At 45.1% G+C, this 19,284-nt stretch overlaps 1 protein-coding gene across 6 annotated transcripts in view; it reads left to right on the top strand.

Annotated features, from left to right (window-relative positions):
• CTDP1 (CTD phosphatase subunit 1) overlaps nt 1-18,656 on the top strand; it is a 63,796-nt gene extending 45,140 nt beyond the window's left edge. For all 6 annotated transcript variants that reach the window (XM_064294365.1, XM_023543716.2, XM_064294366.1 and 3 more), the window contains 2 exons: nt 10,505-10,686; nt 18,076-18,656. In XM_064294365.1, the coding sequence (XP_064150435.1) occupies nt 10,505-10,686; nt 18,076-18,217 (324 nt within the window). In that variant the 3' untranslated portion in view covers nt 18,218-18,656. The remainder of the gene's footprint in view (nt 1-10,504; nt 10,687-18,075) is intronic.
• Nucleotides 18,657-19,284: the final 628 nt, after the last annotated feature.

Genomic DNA, 19,284 nt, shown 5'->3' with positions numbered 1-19,284 from the left:
TTAAAATATAAATTACAAGCATGTATGTGTATTACATTGTATTGTTTTGTCCTTGGATTTTTGAAAGTCAGGTATATTACATTTTGTGATATTACAGTAGCCATAGTCTTTTCAGCCCTTTCTATAAAGAACTGGAAGAAATGCCGGAACTCCTCACACCCTGGACTGTAAGGAGGCCCACGCTGGTGGTGATCTTGCTCAGTGTAGGAGTTAGTGCGGGAACCCATCACATCTTCTACTGTACCGAGTCCTAAACAGATGGTGGTGGTTGCACTTGGTGTAGAAGTCACCACAGGAACCCATTACACCCTTGCCTGTACTGAGTCCTGAACAGATGGTGGTGGTTGCACTTAGTGTAGAAGTCAATGTAGGAACCCATTACACCCTTGACTGTACCAAGTCCCGTGTGGTGACGGTGGGTGTACTCACCTCCACCACAGTTGAAGGGCGGAGGAAGCCAACACGGGAAGCACGTACCTCTCTGATGAGATGTAAAATGCAGTGTGATTCCACGCCTCAGTGGCTTGAAGATGTTAGAGACAGTAAGCGCTGCTCTGAGGAGGGGCCTGTATGCCTTCCTGAGGGCTGAGGGGCAGTTTCGTGCCTACTACCCTGAGTTGACATGGGCACATCCATCGTGGAAAACGAGTGCCTCACCTTGGTGCTCGCTACCTGTGGCCCCGTGTACACAGTAGTAATGCTGTCTCTGTCAGGCTGTCCCTGTCATTGCTGCAGGCGGCCTGGTGTTCTAACTCCTCCCTGATCATAGGACATTTATCAGACCAATTACCACTCTGCTACACCCGGCCGTGTGAGAAATGCCAGTCTGGACCCTACTGTGAGGAGGCAGTTGCTGCCTTAATGAGACACGCCTGACATCTTGTGCGGTTGTCGGCGTGATCTATGGTACTCACGCAGCTCCCTGTGACACCTGGTTAAGAACTCTGGTATGCACCTCTTCTCCTCTCTCCTCTGCAGAAAGAGTTCCACACAAGTTACAACTTTAGGGATTTTTGTTATTGAAGAATCTAGGGTACGGTTTATTTTTAACCTTTTCAACATGTTTCAGGTTTTGTTTTGTTTTTGTTGGTTGGTTGGTTTGGGAGTTTGAGGAAGATAGGGGCCAGGACTGTAACATAGATATCATTGTTAGCTGCTGTCAAGTGAGCCCCGACCCCATGGAGTCTTCATTGGCTGATTTTCAGGAGTAGATCATCAGGCCTTTCTTCCTTGTCTCAGCCTGGAAGCTCCAGTGAAGCATGTTCAGCATCGTTGCTGTTATTGGGTGCCGTCAAACCGATTCCAACTCATAGCACCTCCATGTGACAGAGTAGAACTGCCCCATAGGATTTTCCAGGCTGTAATCATTACGGAAGCAGATCATCAGGTCTTTCTTCCTTGCCTGTCTTAGTCTGGAAGATCCACCGAAACCTCTTCAACATCATTGTTGTTGGGTACCATCAAGTCAATTGCGACTCATAGCAACCCCATGTGACAAAGTAGAGCTGCTCCATAAGGTTTTCTCAGCTGTGATTTTTACAGGAGCAGATGGCCAGACCTTTCTCCTATAGAGCCACAGGGTGGGTTTGAACCGCCAGCTCTTCCGTTAGCAGCCACGCAAGCCTCCACTGACGAGTGGGTGGTGGCACACACTTGGTGGCAGAACTGGTGTCCGGCCAGGACCGTCCTCATCCCTCTGTGTCTCTGTCCCAGTAAGTGCTGCCTCAGTCCTTGTGCGCAAGCGTTTCAACAGGAGGAGACCTATATTGAGCAGCAGCCAGCTGGCTGTGTGCCCCTTGGGCGTGCTGGGTGATGTGTGTGTCAGACTCTGTCCATGTCTCCCCTTTCTCCTCCACCACCGTCTGTCATGTCTCTGGCCTTTTCACCCTGTTTGTGTTTCTCATTTTGTGTGTGTGCATCCTGCTTCCTCCACATGGCTGTGTGTGTGGATTCACGTGTGTGTAAATGTGAAACATCTGCCTCTTTCATGCTCACCTCTTCGTATTTCTCCATTTTTGTCTCTTCCCACTTTCTTTTCTTCTTAATCCACCTTTCTTTAACTGGAGGCAAATTAAAACTTGATGCCATTTTTGCTTCTTCTGGCCATATTATTTCTTCATTGATCTATCTTAAAGGGCCACTAACTAGAACTTGGAGAATATACTTTCTTTGATGGCCTGTGTTTGCCATATTCAAAGTAGATAAGAGGTTTTTGTGGTTGGATATGTGGGTTGTGGCTCCAAAATAGAAGAAAAATTCTGTAATTCAAATCCAAACATACAACAATCCATTCTAAAGGTTAAAACATTAAACTTGTTTTTGGGGTTAGATAACTGGTTAAGTATGAGCTTTAAATAATCAAAGAACAACTTGATGTAACAGAATCATTTTGATTTCTAAAAGTAAAGCGTTAGAGTTTGTTTGGAGAGAAATGCAGTGAAGGGCTCTTGGTGCTGGCCCAGGCGAGTGGACTTTTTCCACTGACTACAGCTCAGTACCCTGGACAGCATCTAAAACCCACTCTGAAAAGTCAGCAGCAGCAGCAGGTCAATTGAGGAGGGTTTCACTGACGTATGTGATACATAGGTCAGCTGTAACACAAACTAAGGGAGGCTAAAGAGGTGTGTTGTTGTAAGGCTTCTACATTTTACTTGAAGTGGTAAAGTGCTCGGTGAACCGTGGAAGGGAGGGAGGAGGAGGATGGAAAGAAGGACAGATGTTGTAATCTCAGAGCAGCTACTGACAAGTCATACAAAGAGATATAGCCAAAAAGCCAATAGATAAATCAAGTAGAATACAAAAAAAAGTATTCAGATAACACAATAGGAGGCAGCAGAAAGGAGAGACAGGACAAAAACAGAGGATACAAAGAAAAAATATTAAAAAGAGCAAACTATATTCTGTCTGTAAGAATCACACTTTAAATATACATTAAAAAAAAAAAAAACCAAACCCAGTGCTGTCGAGTCGATTCCGACTCATAGCGACCCTATAGGGCAGAGTAGAACTGCCCCATAGAGTTGCCAAGGAGGGCCTGGCAGATTCAAACTGCCGACCCTTTGGTTAGCAGCTGTAGCACTTAACCACTACGCCACCGGGATTTCCTAGATAGGCTAAATTTTAAAGGCTAGGCAAAAGATACTAACATGCAAACACTAATCAAAAGAAAGTTAGAGTGGCTATATTAATGTCAGACAAAATAGAATTCACAGTAAGGGAAATCACCAGAAATAAAGCAGGACGTTGCATAATGATCCAGGGGTCAGTTCACCAAGAAGACAGAATGATTTCAAGTATGTGTGCACCTAACAAGTGAGCTCCAAATACGTGAAACAAAACCTGGTAGAACTGAAAGGAGAAATAGACAAATCCTAAGATTACCTCGAACATTCCTCGGTAATCTTAGGACAAGCAGATGGGAAGTCAGCAAGGACACAGGACCTGGGCAGCAGCATCCAGCCTGGCTGAATCACATTTGCAGACATAGCACGGTCTTTCCAAGCCGTGGGTCTCACATCAACACACAGTGGTCTGGGCCGTGGAACACACTTCAACAGAGCTACGAAAAAGGCTCTGAGAACTAATAAATAAGTTTAGTAAGGACTCTGGACAGACGGTCACTGTACGAAAATCAGTTTTATTTCTACATAACAACAGTGAGCAATTAGAAATTGAAATTTTTGGAAAGTACCATTTATAGTTGTTCTCCCTAAAATGAAATACTTAGGTATAAATATAACAAAATATGTGCAGGATACATAACGCCTTATATCACAAAACACTGATGAAAGAAATCAAAGACCTAAACAAATGGAGTGATATCTCTGATCCATAACTGTGAGTATTCAAGGTTGTTAGGAAATTGGTTCTCCCCAAGTGGACCTGTGGAATCAATGCCGTGTCATCAATATTCCAGCAGAAATTTTCTTAGATATCAGGAAGCTGGTTCTTAAACTTATATGAAAAAGTAAAGGAACTAGAATGGTCAAAACAATTTTGGAAAAGAACTAAGAGCACTCACTACCTGGCTTCAGGCCTTCCTACAAAACAATAGTGTTCAGGACACTGTGGGATTGACAGAAGGATACCCACAGATTGATGGAAAGGAATAAAGAATCCAGAAATAGACAGACTCAAATATGGTCAGTTGATTTTTGACAAAAGTGCAAAGACAGTTCAATGCAGAAGGGGGTAGTCTTTTCAGCACATAGTGGTGGAACAATTGGACAGCCATCTGCCACAAAAAGATCCATTGATGCATGTGTTACACCTTATTCAGAATTTCACTCAAGATGGGTCATAGATCTAAATGGAAATTGTAAAACTTCTAGAAGGAAATATAGGAGAAATTTTTTGTGACCTTGGTTCAGGCAATGAGCTCTTAGATGCAACACGAAAAGCATGATGGCATTAAAAAATATAAAACTGATAATCATCAATTTTAAAAACTTACCCTGTGAAAAATACTGTTAAAAGAATGAAAAGTTAAGTCTGGGAGAAAATAGTTACAAAACATGTATTTGACAAAGGATTTGTATCCAGAAAATATAATATATTCTCAAAACCCAACTGTAAGAAGACAAACAGCCCAATAACAAAATGGGCAAAATATTTCAATAGACACCTCACCAGAGAAGATATATGGCTAGCACATAAGCACATGAAAATATTTTCCACGTTACTAGTCATTAAAAAAACCAAACCCGTTGCTGTCAAGTCGATTCTGATGCATAGCGACCCTGTCGGTCAGAGTAGAACTGCCCCACGGGCTTTCCAAGGAGCGCCTGGTGGATTCAAACTGCTGACCTTTTGGCTAGCAGTCGTAGCTCTTAACCACTATGTCACCAGAGTTAGGGAAGTACAAATTAAAGCCACAGTGAAAACCAGTGGAGAATTGCTGGAGGGGGGTGTGAATGGTACACCACTTGGGAAAATAGTTGGCAGTTTCCTATAAATACTTACACTTAACATATGGCCCAGCAGCCCCGCTACTACTAGGTATATATTTACTCAAAAGAAGTGAAAACTTACGTTCGTGTAAAGCTTGTACACAAATGTGTATAGCAGCTTTATTCATATCTCCAGGGACTGGAAGCCCAGATGTCTCAGGGTGTCTGTGCAGTGGAACAATACTTCTTGGCAGTAAGAAGGAGGGAGCCTGGTAGACACACGGCAGGATGGTCTCAAACGCTTTGTGCGAGGGGAGAAGCCAGTGCATAGGCCACATCCTACACATGGTGTCTGCATGATGTCCTAGAAAAGACCACAGAGGGGAACAGACCAGTGGTTGCCAGGGGCTGGAGCTGGGGCAGGGGACTGACCACAAAGGGGCTTCATGAGGGACTTTTTTGGGTGGTGGAATTGTTCTGTAACTTGATCATGGTGGTAATCTATGTACTTAGGAAAACTAATAGTGAAATTAATGTATGTAAAATCTTAAGCAAACTGAATACTTAAATTGGAAGGAAAAATTAGTAAATGGAGTGTTTTTAAACTTATTCTATATGCCCCATTGTTTATTGAACATAGTGATTTTAGCTTTATGTTTTGAATCAGCGTTGTTGTTAGTTGCAGTCAAGTCAATTCCGACTCATGGTGATCCTGTGTATGTCAGAGTAGAAACTGTTCTATAGGATTTTCAGAGCTGTGACCTTTTGGAACCATATCTCCAGGTCTGTCTTCCAAGGCGCCTCTGGGTAGGTTCAGACCACCAACCTTTTAGCTAGTAGTGAAGCGCTTAACCATTTGCACCACTCAGGGATTCATGGCATATACTAAACCCTCAACTTTATTGAAGTATAATTTGCATACCGCAAAACATATTTTAAGTGTTTGTTGTTGTTAGGTGCCATCAAGTTGGTTTCTGACTTGTATCGACCCTATACACAACAGAACGAAACACTGCCCGGACCTGTGCCATCCTCAAAATCGTTGCTATGTTTGAGCCCATTGTTGTAGCCACTGTGTCAGTTCATCTCATTGAGGGTCTCCCTCTTTTTCACTGACCCTCTACTTTACCAAGCATGATACCCTTGTCCAGGGACTGGTCCCCTTGATAACATGTCCGAAGTAAGCAGGACGAAGTCTCACCATCCTCCCTTCTAAGGAGCATTCTGGCTATACTAATTCCAAGACATTTGTTCGTTCTTCTGACAGACCATGGTATATTCTTCATCAACACCATAATTCAGTTTTACGTGTACTGTTTGGTATCTCTTGATAATTGATTACCCCATGTAACCACTACCACAGGCAAGACAGAGAACTTTTCCATCACCCCTGTAAAGTGTCATACCCTTTGCAGCCCCCAGACTACCCTCCTCTGACACCAGCGGGCCACTCTGTGTGCTGCAGACCAGTTTGGCCAGTGGTGGGGTTTCATTAAAATGGAGCCATCTCGTGTACACTCTTATGTCTGATTTCTTTAGAATATGCAGAAATGGAAAATATATTCCAGAATAAATTTGTAGGACTTCAGAAAGGGTAGGAAATCTTAAGCTTCATAGACCTCAATAACTAATGCCCATACTTCTTTTTCTTTTAAATTTTGCCTGAACATTCAAGCAGCTTTGAATCTTCTTGAAACAGACTGCCCCTTGCCCCCGCTTTACAGCTGTCAGTCTCTCTCTGGTGCTTTGTTTTGTTTTAAACAAGATCTGCTGCCTAATAAGGAGTCACTGGGTGGCACAAACAGGCACTCAACTGCTAACTAAAAGACTGGCACTTCATATCCAGAGGCACCTTGGAAGAAAGCCCTGGCGATCCACTTCAAAAACTGAAGCCGTTGAAAACCCAGTGGAGCACAGCTCTCCCCTGACACACATGGGGTTGCCGTCCCTGAGTCGGAGTTGACCCGACAGCAGCTGGTTTGGTTTTTAAGTTTTGTTTTTTACTGCCTAATATCAGATTTTCATTCTTCTTAATTTAATTTTTATTAATACTTTAATCAAAAACCTGCACGTAACTTTAAAAGTCAAATAGCACCACAGGCTTCACACGAGAGAGCACTAGCACTCCTCATTCCCTCTCCTGGGTCCTGGTTGTAGACCCCCCGCCACATAAGTGTTAACCCCTTGGGTGTTGGTCCTGGGCCCCCCATGAGAGCATTAACCCTTCAGGTCTTGGTCTCGGCCTTCCATGTCAGTGTTAACCCCTTGGGTCTTGGTCTCCAACCCCCACTTGAGCGTTAATCTTCTTCCCGGGCTCCTTACATTGGTGTTAACCCCTTGGGTCTTGGTCCCGGGCCCCACGTCAGTGTTAAATCCTGTTCTAGTGCCACTTTCTGGCTTCTAAGTCCTGAGCCTACACTGTTGTTTCTTGAGTTTAAATTTTCAACTTTATCTGCTTCACAGCAATTCTCACACTCCCCCCCGCCCCACACCTGTTCCTTCTGCCTTACCTTCCTGTGTAGTTGGTGTCACGAATCTTGGTTAAACATGACTGAATAGTGCCCCTGGCTGAGTCGCAGTATAATGGGACCACGTTTCATTTCTTGTACAGGACTTTGTTCTTCTTGGAGGTGTTAGGTTGGCTTTTTGTTTTTTTGTTTTTCCATACATATGACACAGTTCTCCAGACTACAGCAGAAACATGGAGCCCGCACCGTAGGCTCTAGCACCCTGGGTGTTCTTAGCGATGTCTTCAGCCTGGACCTGTGTTGCTGGTTGCCTCAGGGAATTCCTGAGCTGGGGAGAAGATTTTTAGATCTCACATATCCAAAAAACCTTTATTCTGCCTTCAGCCTGACTTGTCATCTGGTGCACATAAAATCTAGGCTCGAATGCTGCCCTCACTCTGGCGTCATCGTGCCGGTTCTGTCGCCTCAGCGTTGCTGCCAGAGAGGCGGGTGCTACCACGTTGGTGCTGCACTCGTATGCCGTGTAAGCTGGGCCCTACTTCTAGGGTACATTTTGGTGTCATCTCTTGGACAACTTCCTTTCCCCCCAGTCTTTTCTTTCTGGAACTCGTGTCACACTTGGGCAGGACCTCCTAGGTTGGCACTCTCATTGCGTTACTTTTTCAGCTTCATATCTCTGTCTTGTTGCAGTTTTTGGGAGACTTCTTCAGCTTAACCTTCCAACCCTTCCGCTTCTAGTTTCTGCTCTCAGTTTTTAATGTCTGAGGATGACTGACTTGCCCTGAATGTGTAAGTGCCGTCTGTCACTCACACCAACTTCGTTTAAGATCCCTTCCTGCTGTTTGCCGGGTATGGTCTCTGCCATTTCAGTTAGGGAGCCCTGGTGGCATGGTGGTTAAGAGCTCAGCTTCTAACCAAAAGATTGTCAGTTTGAATCCACCAGCCACTCCTTGAAAACTATGGGGCAGTTCTACTCTGTCCTATAGGGTTGCTATGAGTCAGAATCAACTCAGTGGCAACGGGTTTGGGTTTTTTTGGTTTATGTCAGTTAAGGTTTTCCTCAAATGTCCAAGGATCCTTGGCTTTCTGTTCTCATTTAAAAGGGACACAATAAAAGTTGACTGGGCATTCCCAGTGTAGACAGGTGAGTCTTCTCAATGTAGACAAATGTGTTCGTGCTCAGTGTAGACCGGTGAGTCCTCTCAGTGCAGATGAGTGGGTCCGCACTTGGTGTACATGGGTGACATTCATTGTAGGGTGATGGGGAGACTAGGTCATTTCCTTGGGGACAGTCAAATATCAGTGCAGTCAGCATTTGCAGAGAGGGGTCTCAGAGTTGAGGGTGGAGAGGGGGTTGGTTTCCCTTAACCCTGAATATACCTCTGCAAATCACCATTCTGTTACAGCTTCACCACACTGTGCTTCTGCTTCCTGCTAGGAAGGAGACTCGGAGGGCCGCACAGATCCCAAACCACACAGATTCTGACCAGCCTCCTGTTTCAGCCTAAACGCCCCCTGAGACACGCGTCAGCCCCTGCCCTCCACCTTCCTGGCCCTTAGGGGTCAGTGCCTGTGACAAATGCTCTGGGGCTACCTCTTGCTCTCAGGAGGGCCTGGGGTCGGCATCTGTGTACTCTGCGGTGTTGACACAAGGACACCTCCGTCTGTCTGTGGGCTTTAGGTGTTTATTTATTGAAAATTTTGTTTACTAAAGTGCTAGTGGTTTAAAGTTTTACTGTGTGTGAAAATCTGTATGTAAGAAAGAAATTATGGTGTTATCTCTGATTTTATAAAAGATTTATCATAATCTTCCTCTAAATGGAGAACTTTCTCAGTGAATTTTAGAGTACCTGATTTGCATAAATCACTTTAGGGAACATATGTACTGCCCACCGCCAACATCTTGAGTGTGGTGTTTAAATCACACAACTCAAGTTTGGCTCCTGTCAGAAGCCATTTCTGAATACCTCAGGTTGGTTTTCTGTGTTTCTTTTTCACGTCATAAAATTTCCTCTTTGACCTTTGAATTTTTGTGTTCGTAAAAATATCTTAATTGGCATGATTTGCTTAAAAAATACATTTTAACTGGCATGTTAGTCTTCTTTGCTACATAACAAATTACCACAAATTTAACGGCTTAAAACGGCACCTATTTATTATCTTACAGTTTCCATGGGTCAGAAATCCAGGCATGGTGTGACTGGGGACTTCACTCAGGCTCTCACAAGGCTGAAAGTATCAGAAAGGCTGCAGTCCTTTCTGGAGCTCAGGGCTTCCTCCAGGCTCACATGGTTGTTGGTAGAATTCAGTTTTGTGGTGGTAAAACTGAGGTCCTCAGCTGTGCACAGCCCCTGCCATGTGGTCCTCCCACGGTCAGCTCGCACCACATAGTCCTCCCATAGACAGGTCACATCACGTGGTCCTCTCACAGACAGCTCACAACACAGAGCCCATGTAGCCCTCCCACAGACAGTTCACACCACGTAATCCTCCCCAGACAGGACAGCTCACACCACAGAGCCCCCATGGTCTTCCCCACAGACAGCCCGCACCAGTGCCCAAATGATCCTCCCACAGACAGCTTACAGCACAGAGCCCATGTGGTTCTTCAGCGGAAAGTTTACACGCACAGTTGTAAAATGAGAAAGGAGAATCACCTGGCTCTCCCCGTCTTTAGTCTTGTAAGAGGGAAGTACCTCAGTATATGTTGGCTTGCAGCAAGTCCAGCCTCACAGATAAGTTTGTGGGTGAAGCAGTGAAGAAGCGGGTGTTACAGAAGTGGTGAGGGTGCTCGGCCACCCAGGCCCCAAATGTGGCCACAATCTGACCACGTCACAACTGACGTGGGCATACCTGCAGGGGTCAGGGAAGGCTCTGCACAATGTGTCGCTGCCGTATCCTTCTTCTGTGTACATATCTTTCTGGAAAAAGGCACATTCACTGTCTGCTTCTGTGTAACTTCAGATCCCAGTATTCACGTATCGTGTGGAATTATTATCTAGTCCACTGCGGAAATTTTGCTTAATGGTGGAAAAGTTACATCTGGGAGTTAATCCTCTGTTACAGTTTTTCTTCCCTTGGGGATGGGGGCAAACTGAGTGGATTCTTTAGAAAATTAACGTAAACATACTTTTGGCCAATTATCAGGTGGATGACATCTTAGGAGAAGGCAGCGATGACAGTGACAGTGAAAAGAAGAAGCTGGAAGAGGAGGAGGAGGAAGGGAAGCCACCAAACAGGGAAGCCAAGGCCCCGGGAGCCAGAGCAGAGCAAAAGGCCACGCTGTCTTGGTCCAGCGAGCAGAGCCTGGCAGGCAGTGTTGTACCCAGGTAAGCATCTGCAGGTACGGAGAGAATGCCAGACCACCCACGACAACCCCAGGAGGCGCTGGGCATTAATGGTGTGTCAGACAGCTTCTGTTTTCATTACTGCGTCATTGTCATCATCGTTATTCTGGGTGTCTTACCAACCAGCACGGAAAACAGGTGCTGTCTCACCAGTGCTTGCATTTCCTGGCCACAGTAAGTGTTCAGAGCTGCCATTTTTCAAAGCTGCAGGAAGTGGGAACGCTGCATAAACGCTGAACACCAATGGTCCAGAGCTTGGGACCTGAGATGGCAGATACTGCTGTCTTGTCTTGTTTCAGAGTTTTTAAGAGCAAATATAGATTCTTAACACCTTAACATTTTCAGAATAAAGCATTCACGGTAACATGAATTTTTATTGAAGTTTTTATGATTTGAGTTACTAGGCACGCTGATTTTTTTCTCTATCAAAAAGTTTCCTGTGTGTATTATAAGTGGCACTGCACGTGTGAGAGTGTGTTCAAGCAGTGCACAGGGAGTGCAGTGAATGCTGCTCACGCTAACCCAGTCCATGTTTTGAGAGGGGATTGCGGTCAGTGATTCATGGTGTCCTTGTGGGGGTGTTCTTTGTATCAAGGGCGGGCACAGAAATGCCCCCTTTCCCTCCCCTGCCCAAGACCCTCTCCCTGGCATCATGTGTTTCCATGTTTAAGGCTGTGTCTTGGAGCTCATGCCATAATCAGAACACTGGATTTTTCTGATCCTTTTTTGTGACTAACCATGTCCCTTGTATGATGCCAGCGTGTTACCCAGCTGGCCCCATAGTCCCCAGCACTCTGCCTCGAGAGACCATGTTGCAGCGTGTCTTCTCACATGCAAGTGTAAATGTGGGGAGATTCCTGGGCTTTCTGGTTATTAGCACTAGTTTCTCTGTAACACACCCTTGTTGAGACAGAGTCATGCACAGCCCTAGTCCCAGTGTGTCTGCCTGTCACTGTAGTCACGTAGTGCAGGTGGTCCCTGATCTTTGGGAGGCAGTTCACGCACTCCCCATGAAGGAATCCGCATGATCCGGTCAGTGGGTCATATAGGGAGCTGTTTGCTTTGGTCAAAAATACTAAATAGAACCTTCTGTCAGCATCATCACCTGCTTGCTACTGTCTGGTCAGGCTTCGTTCTAGTCCTGTGGCCAATTTTATCATTTAGTAAAACATCCCCTTGAAGTTAGAGCCTTAAGTGACCCCTATATGGTCCTTGATGTTTTTAATCCAGTAAACATCAATCCAGTGCTTTTAAAGGAAACACTATAGCTGTAGTTATTCTATCAAAGTGGTCCCCAGCTCATAATATCTCCACAAGGCAGTATTCTCACACATTGGGACTCAGGTGACACTGCCCAGGTCATAGAGTGACCTTCCTTTTCTCTGAAAGCCCACATTCACTTTTGCTACGCTCGTGTGTTCCACAAACCAGCCTCCACCTGCCTGGGGGATGGCCAGCTCGCGCCTCCATACGCAGATGCCATCTCTCAAGTCCTTGGCCCTACCACTTAGCACTGTGCTGTGGACTCCCATAGGCACGCCACCGAGCTTTTCTGATCTTGGTCACCTCACCTAGAGAATGGGGAAAATAGCGTGCTTCCTGGATTGGAATTCAGGAGGTAGCGTATACAGAGTACTTGGAGCACCCAGCACCTGGGAGAACCTTGAGAGGTCCACCACTTCTCTGAGAGCCCCCAGCTGCAGGGCCCATGCTAAGGCCACCCTTATCGGCAAGTGGCTGCATCTCCCTGACCTGTACCTGCCCCTGCTTTGGGGCAATCGTAGCAGACACCAGTGCTCAGCAGACCTTGAGGAGTGATCTGTACAGGACTTGGTCGAAGAGTGAGAATGAACATCCTTGCTTTGTTTTTTTGTTTTTACTAAATTATCTGTCTGTGGCAGAACCGAAATTCACAAAGTAAATCAGGTTACATAAACAAGAGCCTGCTCTCCTGGGTTGGAGGAGAGGGGAAAAGCTCTGGCGCGCTGTAGAGGCAGTGTTGTTAAACGAGTGGCCAGTGGGCCCAGGAGGGTAAGGTGTTAGGCTCAGCTCTGCATCTCGTTAGTTGTGGCCTTGGGCCAGTGTCATGGATTGAACTATGTCCCCCCAAAATAGGTGCCAACTTGGTTGGGCCGTGATTCCCAGTATTGTGTGGATGTCTCCATTTTGTGATTTCTATATGTGTTGTATATCATAACCCCTGCCTGTGGTTAAAGAGGATTAGGGTGGGATGTAATACCCTTGCTCAGGTCACATCCCTGATCCAGTGTAAAGGGCATTTCCCTGCGGTGTGGCCTCTACCACCTTTTATTTTACAAGAGATAAAATAACATAGAAGCAAGCAGAGAGTAGGGGACCTCATACCGCTAAGAAAGCAGTGACGGGAGCAGAGTGCATCCTTTGGACCCCAGGTTCTGCACAGAAAAGCTCCCAGTCCAGGGGAAGATTGATGACAAAGACCTTCCTCCAGAGCCAATAGAGAAAGCCTTCCCTTAGAGCTGACCCCCTGAATTTGGACTTCTAGCCTACTAGACTGTGAGAAAATAAATTTCTCTTTGTTAGAGTCGTCTACTTATGGTATTTCTGTTACAGCAGCACTAGATGACTAAGACAGTGAAGCACTTGATTTTTCTGTGCATCCACTTCTTCCTGTGCAGTGAGAGGATGACCCAGCATCCCCTCAGATTTCCCCTACGTTGTTGGAGCAGGTGTTCTGGCAGGAAGCCTTTATGGGATTGATGGGCTGTTAGAATCCTCAAGCACGTAGTGGGGGCTAGGAGGATGTCAAGAAGTGAGAAGGACAGGTCGCTGTGGAGCTGGAGCGGGAGTCCAGGTGGATTGGTCGTCAGAGTTCCTCTTGCTAACTTGCTCCTAAATTGGCCTCCCAGGAACCTGCCTATCTGTTTGCCAAGTCCTCAGGCGGGAAGGGTGGGCATACTTTACTTTAATCATAGTTTTACTTTGTGCTTGATATATTTGACTTGGGTAATTTGTGGAATTTGAGATCAGAAAAATAAAGCATCCTAAACATTTGGTCACCTTCAGCTTTGTTTCATACAGACTCCATTACATCTTTTACCTGCTGTAAAGCTTTCTTTCATTTGTCAGCTAGACTAATGCAACATAATGCAATTCATTAGGAATTCATTATAAATAGAGCCTATTTTCCATTCCTACCATGTGTCTGCTTTGTGTGTATTTGGCCATCACAAAAGGTTTAACATGTGATAGCAGCAGCCCAGCCTCCAGTTGTGAGCCATTGTGTGCTTTCATCTCCAGCCTTTATTGGGGGATGTTCACATGTTCTCCCTCAGCTATCAAAATTGTGACTCTCAGATTCATGGGATCTTATTCCTTTCAATACCCGGAAACTTAATGAGTATCATTTTCTGGTTATATTTCATACCCTTTCCTAGGGGAATAGAAGTGTGTTTTTTTTGTTTTTATTTTCACAAAATAGTATTTTTATTTGAAAGGAAGTCGAGCATTTTTTGGGCGTTTTTGTTTGTTTTGCGTATAGGGTGTCGATTCTGTAGTGATTTCCCATGTGCTGTGACACATTCCATATTGAGATGCAGGTTTGGTTTGGTAGCACAGCTTGCTGATTGCACGTGGGCAAGCTGTTCTCCAGGATCGTAATGTCACTTAAGCTTGAAAATGACTTAACAGAAGAGGATAGATGTATTTTTAAATTTGTCTACCAACTAAGAGTTAATTCTTTTCTCTTTCAGATCAACAAACGCTAAATGTCTGTTATATACAGGGCACTTACATTACTTAGGTAAATCACTGAGATAAAAAGCCAAGTATATTTGAAATGCATTTGCCCCAAGAAAATAACTTCAGAATGTTTAAAATACAAACACATCATCATCACCACCCTTTGCAAATAATGGAAAAAGTCAGTACTAATGCAGTGTATTCAAGATCTTTAACGTTCTGTTCCTTTCTCAGGTAGCGCCAGCTTGTGCCTCATGCTTGGGGTAGTGGGAGGGCCTCAGAGCTGGCAGCAGGCGACTTCAGGAAAACAACAGAAAATGTGGTTTCTTCCTTCAGATTGTTTCTAGAGGAAAGTAAAAACAAAGTATTTAACTAGCAAAAAATATAGTAGAGCATAGCTGGTAACCGTTATGGTAGAGAAAGTCAAGAAAGAAAGATGGAGGTAGCAGTTTTCCACTATCTGTTGACAGTGATAACAGCCGCCTTTTTCTTCACTAAAGATCTGTTCTGTAAGTACTAGAATATTTTGGTCTTGGCACTGCTTCCCATCCATCTGGTACAGTGATAACAAGTAAGGAAAATAACACCATTTCTAAAGACTTAACTTCCTGACACAAGTACCAAGCTACCACAACTCAGTCCTCCCTAGCCATCCCCCCCCCCCCAAGGGACACGCAGCCACATGCTCTGTAGACACTGATACAGCCATGCGCTCCTTTCCCAAGGTCTGTTCTTTCTTCTTTCTTTGCAGGAAGATTACATCCGTTTCTACTCTTACATATAGACCCATTGCTATAAAGTCGATTCCAAGTCATAGAGACCTCATAGGACAGAGTGGAGCTGCCCCATAGTGTTTCCAAGGCTGTAATCTTTATGGAAGCAGACTGCAGCGTCTTTGTCCCTCAGAGCGGCTGGTGGGTTCAAACCACCCACCTTTTTGTCAGCAGCCAAGCACTTAACCACTGCGCCATCATGTAGACGAGTGTCACTAAATAATGTTCCAGAGGAACTCACACCCCAAAGCTGTTTTTAATGTTGAATAATTCACCTTGGCAAGATTTTCTTTAAATATGTTTTGGAGGGACATTTGTCGTTTCTAAAAAGGGAGAAAACATGAAGCTTTGTAGTAATGTTAACTTTCAGAAAACAAATGTCCAAAAAAACCCCACTGCCATCGAGTTGATTCAAACATAGCTCACATTTATTTTTGTGAGTTTTTGTCATTTGTTTCTTCTAACTGCTCCATCCCCTCACCTTAGTTACTGTTGATACTGGAAGGGAGAGGATCCAGTATCTGCTGACTGACTGATAATAAAAGAAGTGAATCTGGGTCTCAGGATTGTTAATCTAGGGATGTAAATTTCCCTTCCTTATTTTCACCCCAAAATGGTTGCATCCTGTATAGTTAGTGTGATGCCATACTTTTTCTTTTTTCACAAGTATGTTTTAGAGGTCCTTTCTAATCTATAAAGAGCCGCCATGTTCTTTTTAATGGATACATATATGTACATGGGACATTCTTCTGGATAGACTGTGTATTAGACATAAAACAATAGATTTAAAAGAAATGAAATAATACAAAGGATATTCTTAATCCACGTCACAGTGAAATTAGAAATCATTAACAGAAATCTGAAAAACTCAAAAAAATTAAACACACTCCTAAATAACCAGTGAGTCAGAGAAGAAATCTCAAGGGAAATGAGAAAACACTTTGAAACAGATGAAAATGAAGACTCAACTTGGCAAAACTCATGGGGTATAGCTAAAGCAGTTCTTAGAGGGAAATTTATAGCCCTCTATTATAAATGCCTATATTAAAAAAATAAGCAAGCTGTGAAATCGGTAACCTAACCTTCCACCTAAAGATGCTGGAAAAAGAAGAGCAAACTAAACCTAAAGCAAGCACGAGGAAGATTATAGCAGTAATTAATGAAATAGATAAAATTAATGAAACCAAAAGTGTGGGTTCTTTGAAAAGAGCAACAAAACTGGCAAACCTTTAGTGACATTGACCAAGAAAAAAAGAGAGAAAAAAGGTGTTGGTTCTTTAGAGAGAAGAATGTGGACCAGGATGTGTGAAGCCATACTCAAATCCTTTCCTGGGGAAGTCCATATTTTTAAGTAATCATGCCTCTTAGTCTAATTTTGTAAAGGTGTTTCTTGTTTAACTCAAACTTAAATAGATATAATAATACAGATTCAATCTCCCGTTGTAGAGTTGCCAAGGAGGGGATGAGCTTCAGCCCGCCTGAGCTGGAACACAGTGGGACCTGATCTCTGGATTCTGGTCCCTGCACTTCTGACAAATGATGCGGCAGAGCCGCACAGTGGGTGGGGCACCCGGGAGTTACTCAAAGTGGGTGGCGTGCACTTGGGGACGAGCTCTGTCCCCCTACAGGCCTGCTTGGTTGTCGGGTTGACTGGCTGAGCCCAACCACCATCGGCAGATGAAAGCACCACACCAGGGCTGGCTCCCCGAATGTGGCCCAAGTGCCAGTTCCCAACGGCCCTGCTGGACCCTGCTGGTGAGAAGAGTCCCTCGTGCCACCCAGCCCTCATTCTCACAGCGGAAACAAATCATGTTAAACAAAATTGTGCCCTCCCTGTGTGCAGTGCTGATGTTTCCTGTTTTTTCTCTGCCAAAAAAAACCAAGCCGGTTGAAACTAGCAATTTGAAAAACACATGCTATACAGATTGTTTGATTCTCATTGGGTCACATGCTGTGTCATGGAGTTATGACGTGAGTATACTGCACCGTCATGAAGGCAGCTCGCACTGGGCACACGTCTGCGTGTGCGTGGCAGCAGTGTGCCCAGAGAACCGGAACCTCACAGAGGACACGGGGATGTGCTTGCTCTGCTCTGTGCTCTTGCCTTATCCACGTTGAATTTGGGATAATTTTACAAACTGTAAGCTCTTCCAAAATTAAATCTTGGCACGTTTCTGCAGTACTGTGCAGTTGGTATAACAACAAAATGTAAATATTGCGTGTCGTACTAGGAGGAAATGAAGCCGGCTCTGGTAACAGCATTTATAGCGTGATTTGCAGCTGTCTGTTTCCAATTTTTGAGATAATTTTTAATTACTAATCTTTAGTCATGTGTTGTATTTGAAAACATCATGCCCCAAACATTATCTAACCAGAAGTGAAGGTTTGCTTTATTCCTGGTAAAGCCTTTCTAGTCCTCTGCTGCAGAGCCGTAGAACCACCAAGGGCTGGGGTGTTAGCCCTCACTACCAGGAGTCCCCGTGGGCGCACCACTGTCCCCTCTCGACTCCCAAGACACTCTGTGGGGGCAGGGGGACTCCTGAGTGTGGTGCCTTCCCCCGGACCACTGAGCCAGAAGTTCAGAAGCAAGCTGGGCCCTGTGTTTCAGCAACAGTTGTTTACTAGTGAAATGTACAGAAGTCGTTCATTTTCTGGGCAGGGTGAGTGGTGGCATGGCCGTGACAGCCCTGTGCCCTTGCACTGAGTCTGGAGCCTGTGTCACACCCACGCATGTCCCCACCAAGTGTTTCCGGAGTGGGGGGGTGGGCAGGGGTGTGGCCATGATGCCCCTGTGCACCTTGCCAGTGAGGCTGGGCCTGCACAACAGGTCATACCCACACATGTCCACACTGATCACTCACGTCTGCCTCTCTCGTAGGGGCCACAAGAGGAAGCTGAATGAAGAGGACGCAGCAAGCGACTCCAGCAAGGAGTCCAGCAATGAAGATGAGGAGGGCAGCAGCTCGGAGGCTGACGAGATGGCAGCAGCCCTGGAGGCCGAGCTGAGCGACTTCATGTGACCAGCGGGGGTGGGACATGTGTCCCATTCCTCATTCCAGCCCTCCTCAACATGGGTTCCTGTTCTCCCAGAAGGACGTGTATATCATACAGAAACACATTATTTTACAGAAATAGGTGTTTTTAAGAAGTTTTACTACATACAGGAAAGTCTACTTTTTTAAGTGACAGGAGTATTAATGGGAGTCAGTGTGCTCAATGCCAAAGACGCTGTGAATGCTGTGCGCTCCTGTGGGGGCTGGGCCTTGTGACTTGTCGGGGGTGAGGTTTTTTTTTTTTTTCTGGAGGGGGGGTTCCCTTTAAATGCCACAGCAGATTATTTAGAGTAAGGAATTTAGGGGGGATCAGACAAGACATAAAGAATGATATAGCAAGAACCTGATAATCTTTTTTTTTTTCAGAACTAAAGCTATTGGGGTATTAAAGGATTTTTAAATGAAACGTGTATAAATGCTGAGAATTGTGTGCACAGGCCTGGCAACACCCCATGCTGCTCAGAGAATGCGTGCTGCTGCGCTGTGTTCACAGGGCTGTGTGCCAGTGGGTCTGAGAACTGCTCAGCTTTTAGCTTTGCTGCAGGTTGACCTGCTGCCAGGACCCCCATCTGGGGCTCACGAACAAGAGTGGCATCAGTGGCCTTGGAGAGCATTTTGTGTCTTTTGAGAGATCGAATGTAAAGTGTTTGTATATCTGTTTCATATTTGACCCACCAAGAAGACTTTTCCTTCATTTAATAAAAGTCCTTTTTGTAGTTCTTTCCTCCCTGGTACATTGCTGCAGCAAGTTGGCTCCTGCATGGGGCTGGTCCCGCCCACCGGAGCGTCCTGAGCAGGTCACGCGGTATGAGGACACTGAGGTTTGCAGGACACTTTGCTGGAGACGCACCTGAATGCCAGGATCTTAGACATTCAGACAAGGAATCCTGGTGGTACAATGGTTAAGCACTCAACTACTAACTGAAAGGTTGTGGTTAGAACCCACCCAACAGCTTTGCAGGAGAGAAGACCTGGCGATCTGCTCCCATAAAAACTACAGCCTGGAAAGCCCTATGGGGCAGTTCTACTCTGTC

Source organism: Loxodonta africana, chromosome 11, assembly GCF_030014295.1.
Source record: "Loxodonta africana isolate mLoxAfr1 chromosome 11, mLoxAfr1.hap2, whole genome shotgun sequence".
NCBI classification, from domain to species: domain Eukaryota; kingdom Metazoa; phylum Chordata; class Mammalia; order Proboscidea; family Elephantidae; genus Loxodonta; species Loxodonta africana.
The sequence above is the reverse complement of the archived record's forward strand: the minus strand, read 5'-3'. Positions and strand labels throughout refer to the sequence as shown.